The sequence below is a fragment of the Stegodyphus dumicola genome, chromosome 3 (assembly GCF_044657685.1).
Source record: "Stegodyphus dumicola isolate Sdum_Otavi_A_Nest chromosome 3, ASM4465768v1".
Taxonomy (NCBI): domain Eukaryota; kingdom Metazoa; phylum Arthropoda; class Arachnida; order Araneae; family Eresidae; genus Stegodyphus; species Stegodyphus dumicola.
In genome coordinates this window covers 178881069-178903419 of record NC_140770.1, presented here as the reverse complement: position 1 = coordinate 178903419, position 22351 = coordinate 178881069, and the positions used below count along the sequence as shown (strand labels likewise).

The 22351-nt window shown below is 32.0% G+C and overlaps 1 protein-coding gene across 4 annotated transcripts in view; it reads left to right on the top strand.

The window, feature by feature from the left end:
• The window catches only part of LOC118194475 (adhesion molecule nephrin-like), a 767857-nt gene that overhangs the window by 502790 nt on the left and 242716 nt on the right, over positions 1-22351 (top strand). For 2 of the 4 annotated variants that reach the window (XM_085813674.1, XM_085813672.1), the window contains one exon: positions 9509-9616. In XM_085813674.1, the coding sequence (XP_085669800.1) occupies positions 9509-9616 (108 nt within the window). Of the gene's footprint in view, positions 1-9508; positions 9620-22351 lie in introns of all 4 variants that reach the window. The other 2 variants (XM_085813673.1, XM_085813671.1) reach the window with 1 other exon arrangement.

The window sequence follows — 22351 nt, the reverse complement described above, 5'->3', positions numbered from 1 at the left end:
TTTTCAACGCAATGTACTATAGAAAGTTTTTCAGTACTATAGATAGTTAATATTGGGTACATGTAATTTAGATTTGATGCTTGTAAGTATCCAGTGAAATAGGGATTGTCACCACAACACCACACTAGGCAAAGGCAAGTTACATTCATTTCCCAGCGAACCGTAAATTTAATTTAATTGAGGCTCGACGGTTGTTCGCAAACAAAATTTTTAAAGACTGGGGACGGGATCAGATAAATGATGCAATTAAAAGTCTTACCTTACGCATTGAGGCTTACTGTATGGAGTTTATATTTTGGATTTCCAAGGAATGAGAAAATGGTTTTGATGTTGTACCAAAAGAAGGTACTTCGTGAAAATGTCAGCCTTATAATGTAAGAGGGGGAAAATAAACATCTTTTATAATGCAGGTTCTTATTTTTTTTTTTTTTTTAAATTAAAGCTCGGTGCTAATCTTGATGGCGCCCAGTGGGCATGAAACCACAAAACTGATCTTATTTGCAGACGTCTTAAATATTATTTTAAAAAAGTAAAAAATTATTTAAAGTTATATTTTATTTGCCAATAAAATGAACAAGCACATTTTTAAATGATATTTCCGGAAAATTTGTAGGATTTTATGTTAATTAGCTAGTTATTATGATTTGACCTTACTGTAACTTCTTTGTGTAATCCTTATCAGAATACTAATTAATTATTGTGTATTTAAGCTGAAAGTTTGAATGTCTAGAGCTGAGAGATTCTGGCAGCCTCGTCTTACTTGCTACTCAAAATCCCAGCTCTACCTAATTTAGTCCGGTATTATCACTTCGCTAGCCGACATTTAAATACGCTCCGCTAGTTATCGTGGTCGACCTTAAGTGTGTATGTGTGTATTTAATTATGGCAAAGCACACTAGGGCTAGCTGCCTAAGGGGAGGGATGCTTTCGTGGAGGGCTTTCTAAGGAAAACTGGCTCGTAAATTAAAATATCCGCAAGTAACGGAGGGTAGTCTGTCACACAAGTAGTGTCTTTCTAATCATTAAGAATTAAATGAAAAGTTTATTTTAACCATCTTGAGGCTTGGCCATCTGCTACGGACAAAAGCATAATTCGTTTTCAGTCTAGTAGGATCTGCAGGACATTGACACAAGCTTCTAGGTACATCAGAACAATGTTTATTTTTCCTTTTGCAGCTTCGTCTTACTAGTTATTACAGGATGAAAGCTTTCAATACAAATAAAATAAATAATTTTCTTTGCATTATTCCTGATATTTTTTTGTTAACTATGTACGACATATATTTCTGAAATATTTATTTTGTGATTCTTGTGCTCGCTACATTATAATTATCTAATCAGCAATAAAGTTAGCTTTATTAACCTTCCTATCAGCAAGAAAGCTTTATTAATTATCCTTTCAGCTTTATTAATAAAGTGGTTATTATAATTTGCTTTATTGATTATTCTATCAGCTTTATTAATAACTTGCTTACTATAATTTGTTTTATTATTTATTTTATCTTCAAGATAGGATATTATTTGAGATCAGTGAATACCAAACATTTCATGTATTGTATCACACACAAGTTATGATAATTTGAATTCCACTTCTTTTTTCTTGTATCGAGAATCATGTGTGTGTATGTATATAATTTCGTTTGCGAAATATATCCATTTTGATAACATTTCCCACCGTTTAGTATCTTTGCAATTCAGGGTTAATATAAATAAGGAAATTAAATAATATTGTTCTATGAAATTGCTCCGTTTCCACGAAAAAGGGAATCCAAAGGGAATTTTTAAACTAAAATGGAAATTAAATAAACACAATATATAAATATGATATTTACATTAAATACACCTTGTCAAATAAATAATACTTTGGACTGGAAAGATGATACAAACAGAAAATGTTTCTGAACCTGAATAAAATATTAGTAAAAGACTACTGAAAAGGTTTACCTGAAAGGAATGTTATTTTAAACTATTCTCTGAGTAAACGTTAAAGCTCAGACTTCTTTATAGCGATATTATGCACTGTTTATTCACAGGTAAATGTTATTTTTAATTTATTATTTAACAAGGTGGTTTAGAATATAGTGATTGTTTTTTGGGAAAAAATTGCTTTAAACTTTACGCCACACTTCAAGTTAACGAAAATTATAAGTAGTGAAAGAGTTTCTTGTACTGTCAAAGAGAGCAATCAATAAAGCCGTCAAGTATTCTCGAGCTTGGTAAACACTCTAAGGACCGTGAAATTGAGCAGAAATCTAATGTGATATAAAGAAGTGCAAAGATAAAACGAAGTTGAAGTTTTGCTTTAAGGAGAGGAAAAAAAGCAGCTTGAATAATTTTTGCTTCTGCTGAATACATCTGCGGTTTTGTAGATTTTACCCATTCGCTTTTGAGCTAAAAGAGGTACTGGAAAACTTATTTTATTCGCACGAGAAATCTAATTTTTTTTCTCCTTTATCTACAATAGAAGATTTATTTCTACAGACAAAATGAGACTTTTTTTATTTCAGCTCAGGAGACGGGATTTTCAGGTTCCGCGTAAATCCTGAAGAATACAAATTGGGAAGTTCGATCGCATTTACAAGAGAATCGCATATTCAAAGTTATTAGGGATGTTCTAGGTCTATAATTTTCTTATTTTTAAATGCATTGCTTCTTTTTATAAATGTTACCAGTACATTTCTAGGCAAAATGAATTTAAGTATGCATTTTCATGCAATTTAAATTCCATTGGATAGCTTCTTAAATAAAAAAATGTTTTCTGGTTTGGCTTGGTTTATCTGATTACACCAAAGCTCGAAGGCTATCTGCCTGAGAAGAGGGATGCCTTCGTGAAGAACTTTTCAGAGGTAAACTGGATCATATACAGGGCCAGATTCAGATTTGATAAAGCCCTAAGCTATTTGAGATATGGGGGCCCTTTATAATTCTACATATTATATTGTTAGCGCCAGACGGTACCTAGAAACCCCCAAGAAAGCCGGAGCCTTAAACTATAGCTTGTGTAGCTCATACGTAAATACTGCACTGCTTGTATACACGTTACGCATGGGAAAAACCAAACGCATGGGAAACGCACATACAGCCAGCCCGTTCACGGGATAAAGATAAATGGATGAGTTGGTCAAAGATAAATGGTTAATAAATGGTTAAAGATAAATAAATAAAAGATAAATGCATGGTTCGTTTGTTTAAAATAAGTAAAAGATAAATGAATGGTTCGTTGGTTTAAAATAAGTAAAAGATAAATAAATGGTTCGTTGGTTTAAAATAAGTAAAGATAAATGGATGGTTCGTTGGTTTAAAATATATAAAAGATAAATGGATGAGGTAAGTCACATATGTGAAATTTAAATTTCATACATGTGAGTAAACCGTTTTCCCATTTGTACATAAATGCACATATTTACTGTTTGTAAACCGCAAATGATACCAAGATGCTAGCAGAAGGCAGAAAAAGGAAATTCTATCTAATTGAAAGGAAACCTTACATTCACGGCGTGCATATAAGTTGTAAATAGCCAACACAGTCAACTAATATCTGGAAGATGCATGATTCGAATCCCGGTGATGACGTGATGTATATTTTAAGCTTTCTGCTTCGAAAAACCTCAGTTTGTCTGAAATGGAACTCGAGTTATAAATGTAGTGGAAAACAACATTGAACACCTGAATTTGGTTGATTGAACTTTTGCTTCTTCTTCGTAGCCTTTTAAATGGAAAGAATGCGACGAATTATCGCATTATCCCAGTGATTCCAAGTGTGATGTGACTAATTAGCACATGCAGTTAAAAGTCCTGTTCTTTAAATTCTACTGCAAGGATGGTTGGTTTTTTTATGTATCTTACTTTGATAAGCCTAAAAGTTTGGAATCTAAATTTCGAAAAATAAATAATCATTCCCTGTGACGGTAATAAAGTATTAATAATTAGCATTATATTAAGCTAAATTATTTCTTAGGACAAAAAGATGGATATCTGCTTATTTAATGAAAAAATGCGAGGTTTTTTAAGAAGTTACAAATGAATTTTTTTAAAGCATTTCATTCTTTGAGTTACGTTACTTCTAAGTTACTAAAAGTTACTACTTACTAACTTTTCTACGTTACTAATTGTACATTACTTACACGTTGTACTAAAAGGACTAAATATTAAAAAAAAAGCAATGATTTCTGTTGTTTATCTCTCTTCAAATATAGCTTTTACGGAAGGGCAGAATTAAGAAGCCTCATAGATTATTATTAGTAGACATAATATTACTAATGATAATAACGGCTGGAGAATTTAAATAATTTCATGTTTGTTCGAAATTTAAACTGTATAAATTTACTCATGATAACATGTATTATATATCTATTAGAGCCGTAAATATGAAAAGCTGTAATGCACTTGCCGGGTCTCTAACTTCAGATCGTTCGATTGCCAGACGGATATACTTCCAGTTACAGCACAAAGACATACAGTGAAGAGAGAGAAGATTTCTTATAATCATTTTTAGAAATCCAAATATATGTTCTCGAGAAGAAAAATAAGAAGAAATATTTGCACCAAACTTTGTGGTAGTACGTGAAATATTATTTCAACTGCCCTTTTTCAAATATTTAATTTTATAGGACAGGCAAACTTAATATGAAACTCATTTAAAATTACAGTTACTTGTCTAAAGTTTTCAATCTCATTTTATCAGATCAAAAACACATTACTTTAACGTTATACTATTTGCTTTCTTAATCTTGCAAAATTTTAGTTCTTGTCAGAGTTATGTTGTTGTTGCTAGTTAGGTACTGTTCTGTTATCAGGACATTTCTGGATCCGGTTCTGATAACAGATGTAATAAATGGTCCTGATAAATGTATGCATTTCTGGATCCGGTATGCATGTCCGGTCCATGTATGCATGTTTACATGGACCGGATCCAGAACACATGCATGGATGTATGTGTTCATGCATGCATGCATATGTTTAGTTTAGTCTAGTTTACGAATATGCTGCAACCCTCCTGGCCGATAATAATATGCCTCATCGTTAACGCAGCACACCCGACGCAGACAAACAAAAAAAAATTAAAAGATTAAAATACAGATTAACACAGATTGTGTATCTTTAAAAATACACTCACACAATACAAAATAAAGAAAATCATAAGCATAATCGGTAAGAAAACAAAAAATAGTAAGACCACACATAATTCACTCACGCAACACATAAACTCGTAAACAAAAGAAAAACTAAAATATTTAATGTCCTATTCCTATAATAGTCTTGTTTTCATTCACAATCCTCATAATTTCTGTTGCATAGCTATTCAAGAATTTTCTTTTACAATTACATTCTGTTCATTTATTTTTCCAAATCTCGTCCTCACACTCTCGGTCAGTTTACACTCTTCCATAAAATGAGCTGCGTTTCCGTACTTCCCACAAGCCAAGCATTGATCGTTGCCCTGGAGATTAAAACTTTTAAATAGGCCGGGAAACTACCATGATCCGTGATAACTTGAATAGTATCTATATTATTAAATAGATCCATTTTTCTTTATGGATGTACATGTGTAAACACGAATGTATGTGTGTATACATAATACGCATATGCTCATATATTGTACACACGCGCGTACATTCATACATTTCTGAATACGGTCCCGATAACAAGTAGTACCACGAGTTATTTTACAACGAGAGATTAGCTCTGTAACAAGAATTTCCAACAGATACCATCTCAGGAACGGCTAGTCAAAAGCTTCGCTAAAATTCTTATTTAAATACTACTTGATGTTTCATTATGAAAGCTTAGTGTATTAATATCTGATAACAAAGCTCGAAACAAGAGACTTTATAGTTATTTACTAGCATTTAAATTTTTAACTGTAGCTTCTGGCTTTCTGGGTATAAGGGGGTCTTATTTGTACAGGCTGTAGAGCTACTTAGCATGGTTTTTTCTGGCAGTGCTTCATTTATATCTCAGCACATTCAAGATAAGGTTGCTGAAACAGTACTTCAGATTTCAGAGACATTATCAAAATTGCTGCAAATGGCAAAATCATAGTGATCTGCAATTTATTCATAAATTTATATCAAAATTTTTTCCTCCCTGCGTATTTGAATTACTTTTGAGTTTGTTCAAAAGCGTTTTCAATCCGTTTCATCATCAGATTTTGCACTTGTTTTCAAGTATATATTTTCTACTATTATGTAAACTATCCTTTAAATATAAGCGAAATCAACTGAAACTGACTACAAATTACGATTTTAAAATTTCAGTTTCAGATTATTTTAAAAGTTACTGCTTACTATTAAAATGTGTAAAAACTATTAAAATGTTATTTTTAAATTTATAATAAAATTAAAATCTACTTTTAAAAATCGAGATTAAGCATTTTAACAAACGCTTAAAGAACAATATTTCAGGAACTTTTTTGTTTTGATGTAATCGGATTACCAAAACATTTAAATATATTCTTTTTCAAGGGTTAGTGAAACGTATCTTGTTAGTATTTTCAAGTAATATTAAAAGTGAATCTCATAATATTTTAAGGTGTGTTGGAACTCCCAGATCTTCAAAAAATGGCGATTTCGGATTTTTGCATTTTCAAAATTCTCTTCACTTTTATCTTTCTAAAAATACCATTCTTTAATCTCTATGAAAATTAGAACTGTAAAAAATTTAGTTTTAATTTGTCATCGAATGCTTTGATAAATGAGAATTTTTACATAAAAACGCCTTTTCTTCCAAACGTGATTTTTCTATACGGGATGTCCTCCCAGGTATCTAAAACTTTTATGGATTATTTATTAGGTTTCCTAATATTTACTGAAATGAGCTTTTGTGATAAACTAAGAAAAAAAAAATTTAAAAAACTGTGTAAGAAAAGTGCTGATGCCTAACAAAATATTCTGTAAACTTCTCTAAATTTCAAAATGTTTCAAAAGCTCATTTCAATGTAATCAGATAGGTATATTTTAATTACACAAAAAATATAAAGCGTGTATCTACAACAGAGTTTGAGAAAATGTACATCGAAAATAGCCAATTTAACATTGTCGGTATAGGGGTTTTTTGATATCCCTTAAAGTTACATTTTAAGATACCACATAATATTTTTCAAAACGAAAGCTGAATTAATATTGAATTTTAAATGTACATGGTTAATATTCTGCTATGATTTAATCAATTAATTTTTTGGCATTGAATAAGTTTATCAATTAATTAATCAGTTATTCAGAACACTATTCAGTTGTAATAAATAACTTGCATTTATTAACAATAAATAATTTTCAATAAAGGGGTAACATCTTTAGTGGCTGATTAACATCTTAGAAAAGATTCTTTCATTTGTGTTTCATTAATTTTGTGATTATCGAAACAAAAAATGCGTTATTTTTATATTCAAATGAAATATATGAGCATTTTTGCCTTCATTATTCCTTACATTTACTATTCATATGCAATTATTATTTTAGCAGTTTTTAAGCGAGGAATTCCATAACTTCTGGAGTAATTAAAAGTTATAAATTAATAATAATCTTGGTTCTAGTTACTGTTGCTGCCTCCTCAAATATATGCAACTTCACTTGTCATAAATACTTGAAATTCCTTTAGCTTAATAATTCTCAACATTTAAAGCAATTTTACTCATATAATTTTAATGATAAACGTGATAGTATTTTGTTCATTTCTATAAACTGAGGCCAGAAAAAGGTCTTTCTAATGGCATTCTTCTTTAGAATGAAGATGTTAAATGTAACCGAACTGAATCTGTAAATCACTTAAATGGCAAAGAAACCATCCTTTCATTTATGCCTTAAAGCTCCGGAAAAATTCCTCGAATTCTTTTTAACAGGGAAATGAATAATTTATTCATTTGAAAAATGGCTTGTCAAAAGTAAGTGTGTCTGAAAATAAAAGTAAGATTTTTTCCCCCCAAAGGCGCATAAATTGTAACGAATAGCATTAATTTCTGTGGCTAATTGTGTTGAATGAAAGTACTGATGCTCTTTATTTCCCAGTAATGAGCTGTAAATTTTAAAACCCAGATTATAAAATAGGAGCATCCCCATTTTTATGAATTCGGCATTCAAATGGAAATTATTTTAGTACATAGTTTCCTCCTAAAAATGAAGTTCATGGCCAATGATCTGCTGCACATGGAAAATGATCTGCAGATGTCGTCCATTCTGAACAACAAATTTAATTTGCTTAATAACCACTTTATATAATATGATACCCACATGAAATAACATTATGCACATTAATAGCCTAAAATTGCTTTGCTTGTTTTTAAATAATGATGACTGTAGTATATTTATTTTGAAGTTCCCGTAAGAAATTTATGTATTCTCTCCCTCCTTCCTGCATGCTTTCGTTCTGTAACGGTAGCACACTCGGCGGATATTTGTGAGGTCTAGGTTCGAGTCCCGGCGAGGGCATTGCTGAATTTTTATATCTCCTTCAAATTAATCAAATGACTCTACAATGGCGCTCGAACTAAAATTTGGTGGACAATAATTTGTCACTACCAAGGTTTGGCGATTGGGTCCCCTAATCCCCAGTCGCCCTAAGGGTCGCTTATATAAGGTACCAGAAGCTGGGTGTAACGTGACCCACCTAACTAAAGAAAATGGTCTTATGCTCATAGCAGGCTACGCGGAGTATATAAGTTATTTTCTCTCTCCTTCCAGTATGCCTTCGTGGTGTAACGGTAGCACACTCGGCACGTACTCGAAAGGTGCAGATTCGAGTCCCGTCGAAGGCATTGCCGATTTTTCAAGTTTCCTGCTTCAAACGAATCTAATGACTCTACAAGTTTTAGTTACTTACATAGTTAAATTTTAATACATCGCGAAAATCCGAAATGGTTTTAAATACATAGTTTACCATACGTATTAAAACTGGGAGCTCAGTTCCGCCCCCTAGTTTAACCGGTTGGACAGCAGATTTAAAATCAAATGTATTATATTGTAACTAATAGTACTAAAACCATATACGTAGGAATAGGTAGGAAGTATATGTGTTAAAACTACGTACTAAAACTATATTTGGTACATTTAGTACGTAAAAAAAACAAAATGGTTTTAGTACATAGTATGCATAGGAAGTACATATGTTAAACTATGTACTAAAACCCTTTTCGCTACATTTAGCATGCAGGAAAACCGAAAATGATTTTAGTATATTGTTTAGTACACATGGGAAGTATATATGTTAAATTATGTACTAAAATAATTTCCTGTACATTTAGTACGTAGGAAAACCGACAATGGTTTCAGTACATAATTTCCTCCAAAAAATGTAGTTCACGGTAAATTTTTCACAAAAGTTGTCCATTCTGTGTAAGAAATTGAAATTCTTCAGTAAATTCTTCATCTTATACTGAGACGCATATGAAGGAATATTGTTACGCATTAATGGCCGAAAATAATTTTAGTAAATTATCTTCATCTTTCTATTTATGTAGCGATGATTTTATCATAATATTTTTTTTTTTTTTTTTTTTTTTTTTTTTTTGTTGCAGTTCCCGTACGAGAAGTAATTATCATGGATGAACATGGGCAACGCTTGAGAGACCTCGTCGGCCCCTACGATGAAGGATCCTATGTCTCTCTCATTTGCGAAGCTGAAGGTGGTAAGATCTCCTTCTCTCTATCTGTTTTACTTTTTACGTAGCTACAGATTAATTTTATTAGATAATATATGTTGTGTGATAAAAGAGATATCAAACCATAACAACCCAAAATTATTTTTAAATATTAATCTTAATGGTTGCGAAACTATTTCTAATTAACCCATTACACATGTTAATTAATATCTTCGTCATTTAAATCAGAAAATTAAAGTAGACTCTAATCCTGAGCTCTTTGAAGTTAAGTTATATAAATTAAAACATAATTACAAATAAAAATTTATAAAATCAAAGGTATAATTCTAATTGGTATTAATAAGCATTTAATGTTAAAAAAAGCAGATAATTTAAAACTAGTTTGATAAAATAACATCCATATATCTTCGTAAAAGTTAAAATTTATCGGAAAGCCTGCCCATGCCTCTGCAGAAAATCCATCTTCAATTGTATTCGCTGCAATTGTATAAGCTGATGTAGTTGGTATTTACGTGGTCTTAAACGGTGAAATTAAGGACAGCAAATCTTAAAAAAAAAAAGAAAGATTTATAGTGAAATTTTTATTTTAAAGTAAAATGAAATATAATTTGGTAGTGAAGTATACCTTCTATTTCTCGTATATATTACAAATTAGCTCGGTTCTCCATTTATAGCATTATCCTGAAAGTTTTGTACCCTCTTTAAGGACAATAAGGTTTCACTAGGCAACTAGTCAATGCCTTCCAGTTATTGATTACATCTTGAATTATAGTATTTCTAGCATAGTAATAAGCTGGCGTCATCAGCTTACCTTTCCTGCCCCATGCCATTGTTTACTTAAAATATTTCCACGGAAGCATTTCCCCAGGCATTCAGCTTTCGATGTTTTATCATTGTTAATAAATCAAACAAGAAGGTTACGTAAATTATAAAATATTTTGTTCTAACTGCTTGCTGGAGGATGAAATGTAACAAGATTGCTGGAGGATGAAATGTTACCCTGAACATGACTTCAAAAGGAAAAATTTCTAAATTTTGTTAGTTTTTATTCATTTATCTCATAATTAATCTTGAAAAATTATCTGGATATCAGCACGAAATTAAAATTTCTATAAAGGAGGCACATCATGTTTTAAAATAATAATTGCAATATATTTAAAGTTTTGTTTTTGTTGTTGTTGACTAATTCTCACTTGTCTGAGTTATAGTCAGCCCAAGCCTATGAAATTTCTCGTAGCAAGGAGCACAAGGTACCCCTTTCGTTAGCAAGAAACTTGAGCACTTTGGTGAAGGTGAAGGTGCAATTTAGGTTAAGGTGCGACTTAGTTCCGCCCCCAATTTTGATGGAGAGCGCCCAGGGGAACGGATCGCAGGTTCTTCCTTCTCTCTTTCCCTGTCACCAACCTCTCGAAAGGTATTTCGGCTCACCATTTATTTAAAAAATCCACCTTGCCGCACGGGCGCTATACATTTATGAACATCCATGCCTTCTCCGGGCATGCATTTACAAAATCCATGCCTTCTATAAAACTAAGTTTAACAAGCACTAAGAACTTCTTAGGTGGCCGCAGCCCACGGAAAAGAGTTCCCGGTCCGGAGCCCTATCCCAGACTAACAAGATATGTGATAAACGTAGCATGAAAACATAACATATAAATAATATAATAACGTATAATAAGCAGAATAGTCCTTGTAGCTTTTCCTTGAAGGGTGAGAAAACGATGGCAAAATATTTTTAATAAAGGCTATACGAAATTAAGCATGACCGTCGACTTTGAAGCTTGTATAAAAAGCACCGATAGAGAAGTGGGAGCGATACAATGGGTCAAATATTACTCGTGATTGAAGGTTTAACGATTGGCTGGCGGAAGCTTGGTTGAAAGTGAGGAAAGCACCAGAGCACAGAAAACTGCAGGCTTTGTTACAAATAGTAACACAAACAGGAATAACATTTTATAACAGCATTCAAGTAAACGAAACAAAGCACAAGAAATAAATACAATAACCCGTCTAAATGTCCAAGAACGGTTCCAGGCCGTCTTCTGTTTAACTTCATGATAAGGATCATAATTTAGCATTAGAACTGAGAGTAGTGAACCCTGGAAATTCTCTTAAATTGTTTTTAGAAATTTTCTCAATAAATACACAAATAGGTTTTATCCCAAGCTCTTCATGTATAGTTGCATTACGGCAGAAAAAGCGAGCATGAGCAATTTAAGCGGGCGCATAATGTAATGTTTTGACTAATTTATAGTCTCTGAAACATTGCTTTGCATACAAAATCCCAGACGGGACAGGCATAAGTAATAATAAGGCGCAACATAGCCTTATAGATGAGTAACTTGTTGTCAAGGAATAAAACCGAGTTCCGGCGAATTAAGGGATGAAGAGTAGCTTTAGATTTCAGGAACTTGGAGTATACATGTGTAATATGGGGCTTCCATGTTAATTTTTCTATTTTATATATTAATTTTAAGTTTAACACCAAGATAGTTTACTTGCTTGGACCTTAGGATAGTAGTACAATATACAAATATTAAAGATGATAGCTCTTTGGCATGAAAACAAAACACTAAACACTATTTTAAAACTCGAGACTTTCGATCGAATTTCCATCATCTATTTACCTTTCAATACCAAAACACTAAGTAAAACAACAATATAATTTACATCTCATCTTATATACGACCAAAAACAAGCAACAAATGTAACTTCCGTCGCTTGCTCATTAACAGACAAAAGTTATTCAAAGTATTAACATTCCCTTTATATGTACTACATTCTACTATAAAATAGACAAGGCAGTAGACGAAAGTCGAAGATTTTTAAAAAATTGCATTTATTTATTTTTGGGGGACTCTAATAACTCCTCGTGCTTCACAAAGTATATCGCAAGGTTCTACATAAGTAAGTTATACCACTAACAATATAAACAAATGTACAACAGCATTGTAAATGAGTGAAAATTATTAAAAAATAATAAATGAATTAAAATAATAATGGAGAAATATTTAACGCAAGAAATGATGTATTTATTAAATTTAACCTTACAACCCTATCTTCTGACTTTTGATGTCGGGAAAATGTTCTCATTCTGAAATTAAAACGTGAACTAAAATTATTTAAGAACCTTAAGAACATGAGCAACGTAACCTTTTCAATGAAAACTAAAAATAAATAAATAAATAAATTAAAATTAAAATTAAAGTTAAAAAAATCCTCCCTTTTTGTTTCCATATCTGAATTAACGTTCTAAAATTAAAATATTGTTTGTGACCGCCAGTATAATTCTCTAATATTTAACCAAATAACCAAAATATTTACAGATAAGTCAAAATCTTAATTAAAATACAAAAATTGTATTTGCAGTTTTATAAGTTTAGCAACTGTAGAACCATTTACATATGTTACTTATACTGTACATTCGTTCTGAACATCTTTTATCACTTTTCTACGCCCTGAATTATTTTCTAACAAATAAAAATAAAAAAAAAAAGATGCATTTGCTTTTTTATTCCTTTCATAGATCTTATTTAATGTTTCATGATCCCCTAACTCATTATTCATAATCCATTACTTTTTCAACTATGAGAGAGTAAAGATACTTCACATTAAGTTAAATCAATCACATGAGTCAAAATAACTCAAAAGTCTTAGCCACACTATTTCTCTTGATCCAAATGGCCGGAAATGATACTTAAAAAATCTGAATAAAAATTTTATTTTAAGATGCGTAACTGTTTTGACTCATTTCTGAACTTCTAGAAGCTTGAACATCCTACTTTAAATTCAGATTGAATTATGCTTTTTCTTGGCTATTTCAATGTCATTCCGTTACTTTCGTGAACTTCGTAAGTCGGTATGGCGATCCTCTTATGACAGTCTTGTTTTGGAAAAGATTTTAACTTATCATAAGAGAATTATTCATGCGCGTAAAAGTTTCCGTAAGTCCTGCTGCACATTTTTTCTCTTCTTCAAATGATATCACTACAGAAATTAAAATACTTGTCTTTACTTCGAAATGGAATATACATATATATAATGACAAGCAACTGATTATAGTTTTTTTATTAGTTTTCACAACAACAATTTATGAATTTAAACGATAACAGAAATTTCGAACTGCAGAAAATATTTATATATTTTTAGAACAATTTCGGGCCTTTTCATTAATGTTTAACCTGCAAAGGTTTAATGTTCTAAATATCTGATCTGATAGCCATGTTTTTGGATTGTAAGTCTGAATCGTGATTTCCATGAAAGAAAAAGCCCTTTTAACTTTTTCTAAAATTTCTAGGAGTATTGATTTTCGTTCCTGTTCCACTATTTTCCAGAGTTCATTAATAGATGTAGGTTTATGCTAGAAAAGAGCTCTTTTCAAGAAACCAAAGAAACAAGAGTTTCACAGGTAAAACGTCAGGTCACTTTGTAAGTATCCGTGGAAAATTTCTTTATGCAATACCTGTATCAGTTTACATTTTTTCAAGGATTGCAGGGTACTTTTGAAATAGGACTCATTGCTTTGTCTTAAAGAAATTTGTATTGATAAAATCGCTTGAATAATGAAATGGAAGTCCTTCTATAAATATCGAACCTTAAACTTTCTCCTGATAGTACATTGAGGTTGATTTTAACAATTACCCCCAATCTTCTTATTTTTAATTTTTTAGAAGAATAAATTTATACGTAGTAGACGGTATTTCTCATTTCAAGTAATAAGCGGAAGCCAGAAAGTTTTATTTATTTCAAAGCATTTGCTTTTTAAAGTTAGTTATCGAATTCGTTCTAAAAATGTGTAAACACCCTGTATACCTCCTAATGAAATATCGCATTCTCTCGAGCGTGCTCTTGTGGTGTAAGTTTTAACTCGTCTCGAAACATTTGAGAGGATTATAAAATGTGATGGATAGTAACGTATCGCCTCCTTGTTTGGAGAACTGTGTCTCTCATTTCTCCTTAGATGCTCTTTAAAGGAGAAGTAATACAAGGCATTATCTCATTACCCCACGGCTTGTGAAAGTGCCTTTGACTTAGATTAGAATGGATCACACAAAGCTGTTAAATTCATTCATGTTTACGATTCCGCACAGGTCTTCACAGGTGAAAGCGCTGACTTTGAACTCATAGGTTAAAGGGTCGACGTTAGACACTCCAGCAGTTACAAGGTATGAGTCAACTTGTTTTGATATTACCGAAATTATAATTTGTTTAATAATCTCTTCATTTGAAATTAAAAAAGTCATAACTTTGAACTAGTGTCAGAGGATATTGGCTTCTGTAGTGTATCATCGGAATCTCCAGATTTCAGGGAGCTTAAAGATTCTGCAGCCCCTCTGTTTCGTCTTCAACTATCACGAAAGAAATTACGCAAAATACAACCACAAAATTAAAAGTTCGTTATTAAATCAGTCTGAAAAATGTTCTAGATAGACCAAATACATCAGATTGCTTTTAAATTTCCAAAGGGAGAGAAGGTTGCTGATAACAAGGTGCGCATTTAAAAAAGACCTTGAAAGCTATCTATATAATTACGTCTAAGCATTCAATATTGATTATACAAATTTGTAAATATTGTTAGTAGTGCTTTTATGATATTAAGTTTCTATAACATTGATAGATTTATTGACAGATTGATAGAAATTGATAGTTATAAACGCAACCTAACCGAAACGCAATCACACTGTCATTACAGAGAAATCATTTCAACATCAGTTGTGAATACGAAACTGTATAGGAAACAACTGTATGTTTCCACATTGTGAGAAATGCTTTCCAATGAATTGAAAATTCACTGTTAAAACGTTGAAAGGTATTACAATTTAAGGATTTTACAATTTTCCGGCTAAAGAAAAGCAATAAAAGTCTATATTTTACACATCTGCATTTTAAAGCAAGCTATGTCTTTATCAATAATTCCCTCTAAAATCATCTTCAGTTCTTAAACCAAACAAGCTTTTTTAACATAATCCTATATAAAGTCACAAATAAATTATAATATGAAAAGATGCTTTTGACAATCAAAATTACAAATAATCTCACGAAATCAAAATTTAAATTTTCAGGCTGTCACCGAAAATAAAGAAATTCATTTCAGACTGTTCTGTCTTGTCTACTGGAACAGATAGTTAGACTTGCAAAACTTTCGAGTGCTCAACTTGCAAAACCTCAGGTACGCAACTTCCGAAATTTCTTTTATACAAGAACTCACAATAATGTATCATACTGCAAAAGGTTGCGCTGCAAGTGTTCAACCCACTATACTTTACCAGATTTTGGGATTCATTTTAATTGTCAATAAGCACTAACTGAATTTAACTTGTAAAGCATTTTCTTTCTCTTTCACAGCATGCATTCATATTGTAACGATTAGCACATTCGGTGCGTTTTTGAGAAGTCCAGGCTCGAGTCTCGGCGAGGGAATTGCTCATTCTTCGTGTTTCCTACATCAAAATCCTAATGACTCTACTGTGGCGCCTGAACTAAAAAAGTAGCGGATGATGGTTCTTCACGACCAGGATATGGCGACTGGTTCCCCTAATCAATCACCCTTTAAAGAGGTTTCTCCCTCTTCCTTCGTGGTTTGACTGTTCGCACATTCGGTGCGAATTCGAGAGGTTCAGGGTTAAGTCCTGGCTAGGGCACTGCTCATTTTTCATGTCTCCTGTTCAGAGTAACCTAATGACTCTACAAACTGCATCATATTTCTTTTTAATAAGAACTTAAAATTGCAGAACGAAAAAAAGCATTCTTATGATTTTACTTATGCTTATCAGAAATGTAAATAACTGGTATCTTTATTAGACTGAAAAGATAGCATTTTGAAAGTAAATCTTATCCTTCTGGAATTAAAATGCCAGACAACGTTATGTGCGAGAGATATGCTGTTGAGTATAGTGTATAATTAAACAAAAATCATTAAAGATATGCATTTTGAATTATTTTCGTAAACGGTACTATATGAACTACATTTCTGTGTAAATAAATATCCCATTCACAGCCCATTTTCTCTTAGTTAATTCAATTATTTAAAGCATTTACTAAATTAGAAAACATAATATGAGGAATTCCAACAATATTTACTCAACATTCTTCAATTTTTAAGGATATTACAAACATACAAGAATTTTATTGTTTACAAATTGTAATTGAAATTTACAGCATAGTATGTACAATTCGACATTCCTTTGTAACTTCAAAGCAGATAGATTCCTCTTAAATTCCTCTAATTATATTTGGCGACCTATGTGACCATTACTTACCTACAAACGTTTGACAGTCAGGATCCCTACTTTGTAGTATCAAATTGTAGGATATTACTTAAATTAAATCTACCATAATTGCAAAGGTAGTGCTTATGTATCGTAGAGGCGAGTTGCCATCCGATTGCCATTGATATATATTAAAATGCGTGCAAACTTAGCGAAACTGTTCGAGTTTCTAAATTCTCTTTGACAATATTCTGACAAGGAACATGCAATTCGTAAATGGCTGTTTAAGAACACCTAATCTTTATTATTCGTTCTTATTGTGCAGCTATTTCATTTAATATTCCTAAAGTATAATTCTTTTAACTTAACACATTTAAGTATCTGACACTTATTATTTTAATTTAACCGATACTCCTATTTAGAGGTATTAAAATATAGTTGGAAACAATATTTATTTGGAAACGTTTTGGAATCGTATGTGTAAACGAGAAAAATATTGTTTTCCAAATATTAAATTCATTTTTATACTTATAGGTACTATTTATTTTAATTGGCTTATCATTAATAACATTATTATAATATTCTTTTTCATATTTGTTTTGTGAGTGAATGGATTTCACTCGATAGGAAATTATGGGGGGGGGCTGAGCTAGTGTCATCAGTGATGACGTAGATGATGTGAATAATGAAAATCTAGAATTTGATAATTTTCATTGTTGATGTTTTTATTCTAACTGTTATTATTAAAAGGTTGAATAATAGCTATTCCACATAAAATGTGTTTTGTTCCACATAAATCACCTGGTAATTACAGAACCACTTCCATCGCCATAGAGCATTTCATAATGGATCCTGGAGAAATTTTTCATTGGCCATCTAGAATACATCTACGTAGGACTACAAATGATCTAGACATGACTTTGGCCACTTCTTAATAGTATTATAATTATTAACCTCATCCATAATTATATTGGTAATTATTAATATACTCCGTGTTAATAAAAGTCCATATGCGGCCTTTATTTTCTCAACCATTGGTAATAAAAATGTACTTCCAGCTACAAATACTTTTATAAACGCCGGAGATATTCATGATTTGGTATTTTGAAATTTAAAGATATTCAATTTTATTAAAATTACGAAACTTGGTGTTTATATGGTTCTCCGGTGCTTATATTTAGGAAAACGTTTGAGTCATTAGAAAGGAAAAAATAATTATATAATTAAGAAAAAATCTGAAAGGTTTCAGATTTTAAATTACGTCCAAAGGGGCGCTTTTATAACGTTTTATGTGTTACCTTTATTTATTAAATATCATGTTCTTCGCACTTAAACCATACATTTCAGTTCAATAGCAATGTCGCAAAATAATTTTAAAATGAGCCTATCTTTAGAATTTTCGAGACACAGTTCCGCGCAGTAGAGATAAAAAGGTTTCCAATCCCCCGTAGATTGTTGCCATTGCTCTCTTTCAAATCGTTGAGTTTGTTACTCAAGAATTCGTTAAAGTTTTACAAAATATGAAATTGATAATAAAACAACTCCAAATTTCAAATTTGGTCTTCCACATGCCGATATTCGCAGTAGGATTACGTCATTCAAAATTCGAAGGCTGTATGCACCGTTGTTTTATCACAATGCGAGAAATTATGTATACATTTATGCAGATTTTTGATTATTTAATTTCTTCAAATATAATGTAAAACTATAACATTTGGTGGCAACAGTTTGAAAAGTGAAACGGATATTTATAGTGATTTAACGCAAAATCGCAAAACGAAAACAATAGTCCTTCAGGGACAAAGCTCCTTTGGACTAAATATGTTACTCCCGTATGATCAAAATCGACCGAGTTATTTAGTATTGAATTCGGCAAATCATATTTAGAGTCACAAAAAAGGAAGAACAAGATATTTATATGTATACTCAATTAAAAATACAATGTCAGATTAGAAAACATTTCTGTCGTTACCAGATGAAGTAATGAACATATAGTATTTGCACATTATTGTGAAAAGCAGTAATCTTTTTACATATACATATATTCAAAATAGGGTCTTATGTTAGAATAGCATAGAATTCCTATTCTAGAAAACATTGTCGGGCTTCAGTATTGGCACACAGGGAACTCGTAATATTACTTGCAATAATTAGAAATGAAAAATATTTGAAGTTTAATTAATTTTTTTGTACGAGTACCAAATTATGATTTTTTAAAAATTAAATTTTATGAGGATAGTAACAAAATTATAACTTAGGATTTGAATACTCTTAAATTATTTGTTTGAAAACTCTTTTCGCGTAATAAATGTAACAAAATTGTATCCTGATGAAAAATTAAATCTCAACAACAAAAGGGAGTTTTGCTAGACAAATGAAATTTGGAAGCCTTGAAAGATGACTTTTATTCAAATTTCGAGCTAGAAAGAATTAGTGTCGAGCTAATAGTTCCACTATACAAATATCGTTTATTTCAAATACGCGATATAAACAGCATGTATTTTGTTCACCTTCCGAATTGGGCGTTGTGAGCAAGACTTGTGTCATGACTGCCTTTCAGAAGGCAAATAATGTAGCATCGGTAACCTATTGCACGCAAACGAGGCTGTGTAATGGTTACAGCGGAAAACATCGCGTCAAAAACATCGCGGACGAAAACGTCGCAGAGAAAGCAACGGAAGGCGAAAACGTCGCGGGAGAAAATGAAGCAAAGAGAAACATCGCAGTTCTAAAACGTCGTGGTACAAAATATTGTCGTCGAAAATAAAGCGGTTCAAAAACCTCGTAGTTTAAAAACATCGCCATCCAAAATATCGTGGTAAAAAAAAAGTACCTGCAAATTATTGCATGATGATAACATCGTAGACACACGTTTTTCAGGCTTTAATAACTGTAAATGGATATTCACATAATGATTTGTGAGGCGCGAGTTACATTCATATTTTTATTAACTAATATTTTTTTTAAAAAACTGAACAAGAAATCTAAGCAAAACAAGAAATAATTTTCACTATAAGAATATCAGATTCACAAAAGTGAAGAAAGTAATCTCATTATTAACTTATCAACTTTTTATGGACAAATGCATTCAGTTACTTATCTTCATTTATCTATTCTTTTTTAGATTATACTTTTCATTAAACTTTATAATTTGCTAAAACCAGTAGAATTTTATAAAAAAAAATTATTAATGGCCTTTCTTAGTTAACTATGTCAGTTTAAAATTTTGTTAAGTGCTATAAGTTGCATTAATTTTATATGTTTAAGTTTCCATTTTACATTTTCAACAAATGTTTATTAGTTATTAAAAATATGAAAGTAAAAATTACCCTTCTTTCCATCTTGCGCTCACAAATGATTATGCGAGTAACCTTTTACAATTATTAAAATCTGAAAAACACATGTCTGCGATGCTATCGGCATACGATGATTTGTAGGTACTTTATTTCTTATACCACGATATTTTCAATGACGATATTTCAAAATATCGTAAATTGCGAATTTTTTAACAGCTTTATTTTTGACGACGATGTTTTAAAATTGCGATATTTTCTCTTTGCTGTACTTTCTCCGACAATGTTTTGTTCCATGACATTTTCGCCTTGCGTTGTTTTCTCCTCGACGTTTTTGTCCACGATGTTATTGCCGCGATGTTTTCGGCGGGTACCTGTGAAATAGGGCTAATTGAAAGTGGATTGTCTTTTTTTGACTTTACAGAATAATTGGCTGAAATGAATTCACTGAACTAGCGTGTTGGCAACAGTGATAACGGGAAGGTACTGTCTCAAGAATGCCAGGGTTCCGGCGCGCAGTGCCACCACTCGAAGGGTAGACAACCGCATGTCTTTGGTGCATCGAACTGCGTCTGCAGCGGACTTTCGAGCTTAAATATTTCTTGGCCCCAGACATAGCAAACTATAAAAAATCGACTTGACAGACAGACGACCTGTAGCAGTTTTAACGCTAACTCCAAATCACCGCTATCTCCGGTTGCGGTAGTGTCAAACGAAGGCTCATTGGAAAGCGGAGTGGAGATCTGTATTATTTTTAGATGAGAGTCGTTTCAGTCTTGGTGCTAGTTATGGCCATATGTTCAATACGAGGAAGTAAGATTAACACTTGGAACAAACTCTCTATGATGTCAACACATTGGAGCTACACTAGGAATTATGGTCTGAGGGAAGAGGTTCGTATCACAGCAGGACTGTTATCGTTGTCTCACACACCTTGCTAGCAAATTTGCACGTCAAACTAGTGATTGCACCGGCTTTGCTGATATTCTTGAGCAGTATTTCAGAGGTTACTTGCCAACAGGAAAGAGTTCGTGCCATACCGTTATTATCACCCAATGTACTCCACAGAGGACCTTGGGATGCGAGACCCCTCGATCTCTATCTCATCGAGTACGTATGGGACAGGATTTGATAACAAATCTAGCAACATTAGAACCAAAAAGGTTCGTTACAAATTTGACTGACCAACCGTAACTCAACAAGTGCTACATCTAATTTTGAGGAAGGAACAGAACTCCAGAAGATGACATGCGGCTCCTGTATGACACATTCGCAATTGCATGGAGCTATGAACATGTACTTGCATGCATTACTTTCAGGAATACATGCGTGATTGAAACGCATACATGACTGCATACTTGCATTCAACATCTTGCCGAATATAGCGACTGTTAATATACTACCATTACACGTCTGAAATGGTTTTTATCGTGCATATTTCAACCCGCGAGCTTTATATACACATATATATTTTACATACATGATGTGAAATATATATTTTACATATACGACGTGAAATATATATTTTACATAGACTATGATGCTTTCCCGACATTTTACTTATGGACCAATACTTCAGCCCGAATTGGATAAGACTTCAAAAACTGCAAATTCTGAAATTAAAGTTTTCGGTCAATTTTATACTGAAAGGCATTCACACCTTTTGCGTTTTACTTTTCATAACGCATAGTACCCGGAGAAGCATTTAAAAGGTTTGTTTCCCTCGTCCTTACAAAAATAATTTCTTTAAATATATTATTTCCAATACATGAAAATTTGGCATCATTTGAAATATTTTTCTAGTGTGTACCCACAACCGGCGGTTGCGAAAATAGAGGTCAGAAGGTCAGGTAAGGGCCTTTGTGGATCGATTATTATCGGCCAGGATGGTTTCGTCACACCCGTATATTACACTACATTACTGTGTGTATAAAATTATTTTGCCATTTGAAATAACAACAGTAAAGAACATGAAAAAATGCATTACATTTCTTAGAGACGACATCTGACTTTTTCTAATCCTGTATAAGCTGTAACTACTGATTATCTAATTCCTGAATCAAATAACTTAATTTCTTTATTATTTATTTCTTAAAGCGCTTCACTAGAGAACTAAAAATATCATTTGGGTAAATACTAAGCAAACGTTTTTTTCTATTCAAAAAATGTCATTAATATTAGAAAACGTTATTTCTCCATAAATCAGTGCCTGAAATTGGAGTATGCCTGTCATACTACATACCTAGTATTTAAAAGCC